This window comes from Clupea harengus, chromosome 24 (assembly GCF_900700415.2).
Source record: "Clupea harengus chromosome 24, Ch_v2.0.2, whole genome shotgun sequence".
NCBI lineage: Eukaryota > Metazoa > Chordata > Actinopteri > Clupeiformes > Clupeidae > Clupea > Clupea harengus.
In genome coordinates this window covers 18434234-18445586 of record NC_045175.1, presented here as the reverse complement: position 1 = coordinate 18445586, position 11353 = coordinate 18434234, and the positions used below count along the sequence as shown (strand labels likewise).

Below are 11353 nucleotides of genomic sequence, written 5' to 3'. Positions count from 1 at the left end.
TGGAGCTCCGCGACACCTTGATGTGCGCAATGATTTGCTCTGCTTTGGCTGGATCACTGATCTTCTTCCTGAATACTCCTTCGTTGTGGCAAGTTAAATCCCCGCACCTCGGTCAGGTTGGTCAACGTACTGAGTGGGAATCTGAACCAGCTGCAGCCGGCCCGGGACGTTACCAGATGTGTGCTGAAGGAAGCAGTGTACCGTTAATCAGGTTAAGCAACCAGCCGCATCCACCGAAGCCACCTCAGTGACGTTGGCTAGTCTTGTTTTACGGAAGTCTAGCTTAAGCCTGCTCTCGTCCAGCCCATCGAAAATGATGACCGTTTACGCTCGAAGCATTTTCTTGTGTCATAGAGTTCCTTTAGTTCAGGGTGAAAGTCGAGGAGTAGACCAAGAAGACTGTACTTCCTACCTCGTACCAAAATTCAGCTCTCTGACGAGAACGCAAAAACGAAATGGATGTCGCTATTGGCCTCCCCTTCTGCCCAGTCCAGAATGAACTTTTGCACTGACACGGTCCTTACCAATGCCAGCTATTCCTTTGGTCATCACAGATCGAACAGTGCCATCTTGTTCTGGCAAAGGTTTGAAGATGTCATTGCAATGGATTGCTGTATCTTGTGTTACTGGTTTCCTGGAGACCGTTTCAAGTTGCCAGACCTCGTGCTCATCGTTGACCCCTTCACTCTCCCCCTCTGTGATGTACAGGTCTGTATAGATCTTGTTAAGGAGGATTTTGTTGCCCTTCTTTTCAACACCCTCAAATATGCACTCAGATTTTTCCTTCATTAGAGCCTTGTGATTCATCTGGACATTTTCCAAGACAGCATCATCTGTCCAAAGAGAACACCAAATATAGCTATTTACCAAATGTCAATTTTATTTTCAAACGAAAATATTAAATTATGAATTTTAAACATATTGAATTATTAATGTAACATATAAATTTCATCATATTTAAAATGAGACTTTATATGTTGCTTTTGGATGAAAGCGTTTTCTTAATAGCTGTCCTTAATTATGCTATTTCAAAAAATTACTTTTGGGTTTTAATTATGTATTCAAAAACATCTCTTGTGTATGGTTGCATTTGACAAGCCATTTTAGACATTATGTGACTGTGAATTCTTTTTGATAATTCTTTTTTATATTTTGATAATTCATTAATTAATACTATATTGATATTTCAGATATTCCTGCTCAGTCATCAGCTTAATTTATATTCAAATTTACAATTTAGCAGAACACTTGTATCCGAATAAAATGTATAGAACAGTGCAATAAACATATATAATAGAGACACGTATATAATATATAAAACATATATGATGAAGGAACATGATATATAAACATAAATGATAAAGAAACACAGATGATATATAAACATAGATGCATACAACTGCATGTGCTCCCTGTGTGTCAAACCCATGACCTCAGGTCTCAACACTCACCATCATCCTTGTCTCCCGGCTCACTGTTGAAGAACACAGAGCCCTCGATGTGGCAGTTGTTGAGGGTGGGGGCATTAACTAGGGCCCCTGTCTGTGCTGAGATGGTGGTGTGCACACAGGGAGGAGCAGCATTCGGTGGGCCACCTGCTGCTTTATCGATGGGTTGTGCCTCTGAAACTGCTAACGGCAGTGGGAGAAGGAGGAGAGAGGGGAAGGGGATGGAGAGGGAAGGAGGAGAGAGGGGGAGGGAGAGATTTAAAAAATCCCACTCCAATATTGCTAAAGGTAAAACATTACCTGCAGGGTTCAACAAAGGTCAAACATTACCTGCAGGTTTCAACAAAGGTCAAACATTACCAGCGGGTTTCAACAAAGGTCAGACATTACCTGAGGGTTTCAATAGAGGTCAAAGGTCAAACATTACCTGAGGGTTTCAACAAAGGTCAAACATTGCCTAAGGGTTTCAACAGAGGTCAAAAGCCAAACATTACTGAGGGTTTCAACAAAGGTCAAACATTGCCTAAAGGGTTTCAACAGAGGTCAAAAGCCAAACATTACCTGAGGGTTTCAACAGAGGTCAAAGGTCAAACATTACCTGAGGGTTTCAACAAAGGTTTAAGCAGGGGCCCCTCGGGACATGATGTAACATGTAAACATTCCAAAGATTTAAAACAAAAAGAGCTGTAGCCCGATGTATCAACAACTGATGACGTTTACAATTTTCACAGCAAGAACAGAACATAATGGCATCAGCTGGTGAAGAGGTATAAAACTCCGCACCTGTTATTGTCTGTGAAGACTGTGGAGTTTTTGCGTCTTTTTTCACACTTTGCACAGGTGTACTGTCCTGATGGACCAGACTGGCTCCAGTAGCTGCTGATGCACTGCCTGCAGAAACTGTGTCCACAGGTGGTGATGACTGGATCCGTCAGAAGCTGCTCACACACTCCACACTGATCCTGGGTCAGACTTACTGATGACCCACTGGTGGAACCAGGGGCAGAAAATATTGTGTCAACAGAACATTAACACGAAGAGTATAGTGTTTTTTAATAATAATATAATATTTATGGGATTCAGTTTATGAGAATGTATCGATGTACTTGCAGCGAAAACAGCAGAGTAAGGGAAGGGAACCGTCATGGGCATAAGCCCATACTGTCAGGTATAGTGTTTTTAATCACTGAAATCCCATCTCAGAAGCTAAAATAATGACAGGTAAAGTGTTTTTTAAATCACTAAAATCCCATCTCAGAGGCTAAAAAAATTGACAGGTAAAGTGTTTGATGATTTGTGGAGAGATGGTATGCTCCATTTTGAATTACAATTGAGCTTCAATACAGTTTCATAGTGCCGGATGGAATTTACAAACAGACCCAAGTAAGCATGGCTATCCTGTAGTAGGTATCAACAAGTAACTCAGTAGGCAGCCCTTCAGTTAACATGGTTAGACGGTTGGCTTGCTCAAAAACCCTAAGTTAATGTAACATATAAATATCAATTGATGTTGATTGAGACACTAATGGTAGCCTCTTTCAATCATCTAAATGTTCTCTGTGCTCTCATGCTTCAGCCTGCCCCACACTGGCCAAACTTTTAGTTTACTTTTGTGAAAGGAGGTAGTATAATACACTGTCCTCAATCTGCTTGGGGTGGGGAGAAATTAAATAATTTAGCTCGCTCTCCGACTGCTAGTAAATCTAACATATAGCCTCTTTAACGTACCGATCCAAAGCCTGTTCCTCTAATGTTATCAGAATATAGCGTATTTTCTTATAACTAACTATGAAGTTTATAAAAAATGTAGGTAATTTAACATACGCGTCTGTAGCCTGTTCCTCTTGGCTTGGCACTTCCTTAATCCCATTCTCCAGGGCATCTGCAAGATCTGTACGGCTGATTTTCCTCAGGATGTGTATTGTGATTTTCAGAGCACCTTCGCTGCCATAGACCTCCATCATTGTTTCCACAATGTCCGTCGCGTCACTGTCTCCAAGCCGGTCTCTGGGTATGGGCTCGACACCGTCCAGAGTTCGGTGGCTCAGGTACAGCTTGAACCTCTTCAGCTGCTCAGGCTTCAGGTGATCCGTAGCATGAAGTAGAAGGTCCAGTTGGGTCCCCATGATGTGGAACTGATGACATGCAGGCTGATAAAGATTGTGTATTATTATTATTTATTTTTTTAAATCTTGATCCTTTTCACATTTATTGTTTACTGTAAATGCTCTAGCTGTGCAGAGTCATGTTGCTCAGGTAGATCTTGAGCGTATTCAGCTAATTGGGCTTCAGATTAACTAGAGTCCTGAGGACCATGATGGAAAGAGTCAAAAATGAATAATAAATAATAATAAATTAAAATAATAAATTTGGTCTTTCAGTGAAATCATTGAATCAGACAGTGGAACACTGGAATTAGAATTAGTGGAATTAGAAGTGGGTCACTTTCAACAACTATCACCTTTAATTAAGTCCAAGTCATCATCACTTGAACATTCATTTTAACATTAATTCATTCATTAATTGATTCATTTAATTTATCCATTGATCAGGGTATTTCCCTTCCTGGAAAATGTGAACTTGGACAGTGCTCTGTGTTCATACTTCTCCAAATGTAAGAGTGAATGGAGGTCAGGTAAGGGTACTGTTAATTTAGAAACGCCCCCTAGCTGGATCGGTAGGGTATGAAGCAACACAAATTAAATAATTGAACCATAAACAGTTTGAAAAGTAAATAGGCACTACTACTGCCACAAGCACGCGTAATATCAAATGCCTGTTTCCAACAGTTCACTAGAAAATCAACAAAAGACAAACTGCATATGCCCACTGCTGTGCGTATAGTTTTGATGCCTCCTCAAACTAATCATCCATTTAAACATGCTGTGGTGTCACCATCACTTGAACTTGTACTTTTAGTTTGTTACTTCATTCAGTCACACAAACAAAAGAACAGCATAACACAATCCAGGAAGTAGTCCCACAGTGAGCGTATTACTTTTAACACAGTTCAGTGGATTCAGTAGCATTGAGACAGCGTTTAAAAACAGGCAATTATCTTTGGCATTCTCACAACATAAACCCATGAACACCACAAAGATATGTTATTGATACATTCGAAGACGTAAGACACGTAAGAAAGCAGACACACTCACCGTCAGCTCTCACATGTTAAGACGGCTCTCCCCCACGTCCAACGCAAATGTCATAGTGTTATCACATGTGATAGTGGTAGCAAATGGTGTCGTTTCCGTTTCAAGCCTGGGTTTAAGTCACATCCTGTGCGACTGCACTGTGCCTGAGGTTGCCAACTCTTCCTGAACACCAGGTATTCAACACTATTTCCTTTGCTCCTTTAGATAAACACACTCACATACTGTTTGGAAAAACAAATGTTAAGAATCCCCACAAAGACCGTAACACTATTCTCCCCCATTTCACAAGCAAATTTGATATGTAACTTCAGATTCTTCAGGTTTGTCGACCTTCCGTTCTTCCTTTGAATGCACACACTGACAGCTTTGGCTGTTTATTGTTCCCATCAGACTTTGCCCTTCTCCCTTTATCTTAACTGCACTGCACTGTCTCTGATCATATCAACAGTATACTGGTAGGACCTGTTTAGGCATGAACAAACAGTTCAAACAAGACTGTCTGTACACAAGTTGAAGACATTGCCCTTGTTTCTGGTTCACTTTGAGCTTCAGTTTTCGATATTCTGAGCTCTTGTGTGAATAACCTGTTTAAAAATCTTGATTCTCGTTTGGAAAACTTGCTAAAGAAACTTTTAACTGTATAATTTTGTTAAGAATATTGTAATTGCTGTGTGAACAACTTGCTAAAGAATCACGCCTCCTGCCTGGATAACTTGTTTTTGAATGATAAAGCCTATCCTGTTTTACGTAGAATCATAACTCCTGTTTGAATACATGAGTCCATGACAGCAGTTTATAGTTTATTCATAGTTCATTGTGGTAGAAATAGTCAAATGTGTTTGGTGTCAATCACAACAAAAGAGGACAAATATGTTTGCATCAACTTGTACAATAATACATCACTTCATAGTTCATCTAGTAATATGTGATTTCTGCGACTTGCAGACTACAGTTACTGTAGGCAACTATAAATTTGAACATTTTATTTACACTATAAAACACAAATGTGGAGAATATTTACAAGTATGTACAATGTGTATAGTAAAAAAAAAAAAACATCAACTAATGTCCACTATCACAAAATGGCTACATGATGTCCTTATTCCATTGACTTCAAGATACTCACTGGTAGTAATTCCCGTTTTACCTTTGGCTTTAAGGCTCATAAAAAGTAACAAAAGACCCAATAAAATCCCAACTGAATATTGCCATTTGGGTTTTAGATAAAATAAGTAAATACATCTATGAAGTACAGCAAATGGGTAAAGACAGTGTTAATCTCATCAGGACATCAGTGTATTCTACATGGCTACAAAATGGAAGCGAAGCAATAGCGTTTTCTGTCAGTAAGTCAACTGGTCAATCAGCTTCTTTTTTTATTTGCATGCAAACGCCCTGACTGTGAGCTGCAAAAAAGCAACAAAAGTATGTTTAAAGCACAACGTTCAGCTGCTAGGCTATAACTCACAGATGTCAAAGCACAACGTTCAACTGCTAGGCTACTTGACGGATGTCAAAGCACAACGTTCAGCTGCTAGGCTAACTCACAGATGGATGCAGACGAGCCAGCAAAGATAAACCTCAGCGCCGGGTAAAGCGGCTCGGAGAATCTCGAATAGAACGTGTGCAAGTGAGTCAATGTACCTTCGGCGGCACTGAAGAAAGACAAGAGGCCCGCGGGCCAGTTCAGGTACACTGCTATTCGGTGTGCGTTGAGCACGGGGGCAGGTATGTTAGTACGCCGTTTGTTGTGCCTGGCCGTGAACCTGTTATCGTAGCAAGCCAGGCTCCACGACCAGTCGTCGTAGCCGATCTTATTATGCTGCATCCGCCCTTCTGTGACTTTGTACGACACTTCCGACAACAACTCCATACCAACCACTTCGCTCGACCTCCCAGTAGGAGCGTCCAGACTGGGGTTCTCTGCAAAGGACCTGCCAGGTGCTAAATCTCTCTGGGTGGTCTGGATAGGGCTGTTCTCGCATGGTGCACTCCACGTTCCTGTTGTCCTCTGAGAGGGAGAGTTTTCTGTGGGCCGTGTTTGGGTCGAAGCTAAGCTTGCAGGCATCTGCGGAGCAGATATTTAAATTTTACATCGAGGTATTGAATGGACGAGGAATTTATGTAGTAATTGAAATCAGACAACCCCAAGCTTCCTTTTCAATTAAAATGAAACTGACAAGGACTGGCCAGAAGCAATTCATTTCAGATCATTTGAAGTGGGCAGTTAGATTAATTTAGCTAAAATGTACCTACATTTAAATGTTTTCCTATTTAACACTTAATCACCTAATTAAATACCTCCACTCTCTAAACTGGTGAGTTGACTTACATTTCCGTAGTCCAGATCTCAACCTGCAAGCTGCACCATGATCAACACTGTGAACAGTTACACAAATATTTAGTGAGCAAATACACACTTGCACTTCCACACATAGTATACTTACACATATAGTACACATTCCCGTTTGACTTTGTAAATGTTTTTTTTTCTGTCAATGTTTTTTCTGAAGAAGACATGTCCTTCTGTCCTACTGTATGTATTACTCAGAGGAGTCCCATGCTGCGGTCAAATTCATAAATAAATCTACACTGACGTCATTTTGGATGACTACTGCATAAACATCACAATACTAGCGTGTGCTACTCGATGATGATGTATCTCCTCATCATTACTCATGTCTTTGTACACCTCCAAATAGACCAGCTAGCCTCAGGCAACCCCTCCTCCCTGCATGTTAGCTTTAGACAATACTCTGGAAGGCCTCTTTAACTGCACATTTTTCAAATTGCGAAACTTTTATTTGTCTTTGAGTACATGGCAAGTGAAACTAAATTTCCATCTACCTTTAGTCATTTCTTTCAGCTTGTTGGTGTGTGTGTGTGTGTGTGTGTTACAGTAGCAGAAACCAACCTCCACCATCACTTCATGTTCATTCTTTCAACATCGGCCATTCAGGTTCAGACCTACTCCCCCACCCTCAGTTCACCTACTTGATCTCTGGAAGTTTGGAGCCGGGATCGATCTGTCTAACAGTAAGCAGCTCCGCTCCCATATCCCCAGGGTGGTTGTAGCTCAGATCCAGCTCAAGCAGGTGTGAGGGGTTTGACTTCAGGGCTGAGGCCAGGGAAAGGCAGCCTTCCTCGGAGATAAGACAGCCAAGTAGCCTGGGGGAAGAAGAGGGTGGGGAACAATTGGAGAGGTGGAGAAGGTTAGAGGGGCTGAGGTTGGTCGGGTTTCGCATTTATAAGATATAGATATTCATTCAAGATTTAACATTTTAACTTTTCTTTTTCTGGTTTCACAACTGGCCTTGCTAATGGGAAGTAATCAATCTGTCATATAAATTCTGCAGTGTTGGCAGAAATGGCCGGTAAATGTTGATCTTGAGAGGTACTGCAAACTAAACTAGGCAAAACTTTATGACTTGTAAAGAACAACACCGCAGGAAAAAATCAGAATGTCAAATCAAATAAAGGCCATTATACTTCAGTTTCTCAAGTTTACACTGTGAACTCCCTAGTCCAGTTGCCAGAAGCTTGGTCCCTGAGTCCCTCAGGTCATTTTCCGTTAGGTCCAGCTCCCTCAAAGTTGAGCCAGGGGACTGGAGGACAGGGCCAAGGCCTCGACAGGACACCTCAGTCAGGCCACAGCATGCCAGTCTGAAAAGAAAAGATCAGATCAGAATGATAAGAGGTGAGATGGTCTCCCTTGTTTAAAAACTGAAGAATATACATAAAATGTATGGCACACAATATATTTATATATATAAAAATACATAAATAAATAAATATACTATAACAACGCATAAAAAATGCATTTATTGTTATGTATTATGTGTATGGGGAGAGTAGCAGTGATCTAGCATGCCCATTATTATACAAAAAAATACATACTACATTACCTTGTTTTTTATTATAATAAAATCCCTATTCTTAATACTGTATACAGTATTTACCCCTAACAACACATAAACATATTTATTTGTTATTACAGCTTTCAGCACCTCCTGAACAACAACAAAACATTCATTAAGTATTACAATTATTAAAACAAACAAAAAACACACAGAATGTAAATATAGGTGATATTTCTAGGACCAACCTAAGTGTCTTAAGCTTGCAGTGTGGGTTCTTTAATCCCTTGCATATCGACATCACCCCTGAATCCTTCAGCTCGTTGCCACTCATGTCCAGCTCTCTGAGGTGGCACAGTTGTGATTGGAGGGCGACCCGCAGACTCCCACAGGACGTCTCAGTCACCTTACACTCAGGGACTCTTCAAAAGATTAAATGTATAATCACTGTTTATGAACAATAACATATATATTTTTGAAGGTACTACCAATAGTATTTACAGTCAGGGGCTCTTTAGGGAAGATAATAGTTTGAAGTGTAAGTCATTTGTTTATAAAATATCATAAAAAAATTAACAATATGTATAATAATGTATACAGTCAGTATTGATGCACTACATAAAATGTATAACCATATCCAGCTATAGCAAACTTGTTGTAAACCAACATCTGTAAGAACTAGGGCCATAGATAGTTTCATGTCCAGCTATCTATGGTGGCAGAGAGGTGACAGGAGGGCTACCCGCAGACTCCCACAGGACCTCTCTCTCAGTCACTCCGGGACTCTTTAGGAAATTAAGAGTTTGGACTGTAAGGAATGTGTTTGTAGAATGGACAATCAATATTGTTGGACTGCATAATCTATGTATACTGTACACAAATAGTAAGATAAATATTCATGGCTATTGCTTTGGTAGGATTTGGTCTTCTCCAGAATAGAAGAGGTAAAATGCAGTATACTCAAATTACCTCAACATCTCCGGTTTACTGTAAGAACTCAGCACCCCAGTATAGAGGATTGTGGCACTCACTTGCTCACTATAACTGCACATCTTTCTGCAATAAAAGAAAAAATACCCTGTTTATTTACCTCAGTATCTCCAGCTTGCAGTGAGTACTCAGCATTGAGGCAAACACACAGTCGACTCCTGCATCCAGCAGGTCATTTTTGCCCAGGTCCAACTCCACCAGGTGGCAGTCTGCAGACTGCAGAGCAGAGGCCACGATCTCACAAGACGTCTTATTGAGGTTACACGCAGCAAGTCTGCAAAGGGAGGGTCTTTAGTTTGTTTTTTAGAGGTTTGGGTCAATAAAGAGCCAACCATGAATTTCTTTCACAGCAATGCAAGCACTGAATCCGTTCCGAAATGAAATGCATTAAAGGACACTTCACGGGGTGCAGCTATGTGTTGTCTCATGCAGGACCTCTACTAGTGTATATCAGAACTGAAATTATTTCATATTTAACTTAACAGGGTATTGACAGGAATATATTTTTGAAATGTATTCGACAAAATAATTTTTCAGTATTTGTCAATATGTGTGCCATGTTAAAAAACAACAACTTCAGTTTCAATGTATTTACATCAGATAAATGTACAACGTCATGATACATTGCCTGTATTGAAAAGTATACTAATAATAAATAAATAATAAATACGGAAACTCACAGAGCCTTTCTGCAACATCTCACCACAGGCACCAGCCTCTCCTCCCTTCATCTGACGATGTGTTGTACTTCCTCAAAGTCGAACTCCTCCAGCACTTCCTCAGACATGAGCAGCACATAGGCCAAGGAAGAAACAGAAGGAGGACGAGAGCGGCTTCCTGGAGCCCTCAGACTGCAGGTACTCATGGATCTCCGTGTGCATTGACGTGATCGTTCATCTCCACCAAGCAGTGGAAGAGGTTGATGCACCTCTCGGGGGAGGAAGGTCCTTGCCCCTGTAGGTCTTGATGTACTGGATCATGTCGTTGATGGCCTCAGTGCTTCTCTGCTGTCGCGGCAGCAGTCCCTGAAGGAGCTTCTGGTTGGACTCGAGAGTGATGCCAAGGAGGAAGCGCAGAAAAAGGTCCAGGTTGCCATTTGTGCCTGTTTAAAGCGGTATACAGGGTTTCCTGAGGAACCGTGTGAGGGGAAGTTCACCTTGGGTTCGACCTTTGGAGCCTCGTACTCGCAGAAGGGGCTGCAGCTCCTTGAAGTTCCCGTTTGCGTGGGCCCACGAAGGCATGAAAGGCAGCCAGAAACTCCTGGATGCTCAGGTTGCACGAAGAAGTAGACCTTCTGCTTGATAAAACACTGATTCTTCTTTTAAGATTTCAGTGCACATCCCCGAGTACACAGAGGCTTCGTCAACGTCGATGCCGCACTCTCTCAGGTCATCCTCGTAGAACATGATGTTCCCCCTTCATCGTTTGTTTGAAGGCCAGCTCTGCCAGCTTCAGGACGGCGTCCCTGTGAGACACCAGGAGTCCCTCCCTGTCCGTTCCCCCACGTCCCCCATGGTACTTTTGATCGTTGATGCTTGTCTGGATGAGCAGGAAGTGGGCATACATCTGCGTCAGTGTCTTGGGTATTTCGCTGTTGTCCTTCGTCCTCCTCAGGATCTGCTGGAAAACGGTGGCCAGCAATCCCAGCAGAAGACGGGAATGTGGCACATGACCTGGAGGCTTCTGGATGTCTTGAAGTGAGCAATGATTTTCTCCGCTTGTGCGGCGTCTTCACATCTCTTCCTGAAGTTACTCCTCTTTTTGAGGCTCACTGAAGCCTCGGACTTCCGTCACTTGGTGGACGTACTTGATGGGGATCTGACAAGCTGCCACAGGCCGATGTGGTGATCCACACGAGGCTGAGGAAAGCAGATTCCCTGAATGAGATTTGTGATCAGCGCGT

At 41.7% G+C, this 11353-nt stretch overlaps 3 protein-coding genes across 3 annotated transcripts; all 3 read right to left on the bottom strand.

Annotated features, from left to right (window-relative positions):
- Positions 1-465: 465 nt before the first annotated feature.
- On the bottom strand, positions 466-1902 carry LOC122128767. Its single transcript, XM_042703528.1, has 3 exons — positions 1890-1902; positions 1452-1748; positions 466-833 (listed from the first exon to the last, which is right to left on the bottom strand). The coding sequence occupies exons 1-3, from the start codon at positions 1900-1902 to the stop codon at positions 466-468; spliced, it is 678 nt and encodes a 225-aa protein (XP_042559462.1).
- A 298-nt stretch (positions 1903-2200) lies between these two features.
- LOC116219361 (caspase b-like) lies at positions 2201-4763 on the bottom strand. Its single transcript, XM_031562642.2, has 3 exons — positions 4604-4763; positions 3273-3598; positions 2201-2435 (listed from the first exon to the last, which is right to left on the bottom strand). Exons 2-3 carry the CDS (start codon positions 3572-3574, stop codon positions 2201-2203), a joined length of 537 nt encoding a protein of 178 aa, XP_031418502.1. The 5' UTR covers positions 3575-3598; positions 4604-4763.
- A 642-nt stretch (positions 4764-5405) lies between these two features.
- Positions 5406-10331, bottom strand: LOC116219360 (ribonuclease inhibitor-like). The gene is made up of 7 exons (XM_042703527.1): positions 10276-10331; positions 9551-9724; positions 8709-8882; positions 8093-8266; positions 7598-7771; positions 6936-6982; positions 5406-6671 (listed from the first exon to the last, which is right to left on the bottom strand). The coding sequence occupies exons 1-7, from the start codon at positions 10329-10331 to the stop codon at positions 6421-6423; spliced, it is 1050 nt and encodes a 349-aa protein (XP_042559461.1). The 3' UTR covers positions 5406-6420.
- Positions 10332-11353: the final 1022 nt, after the last annotated feature.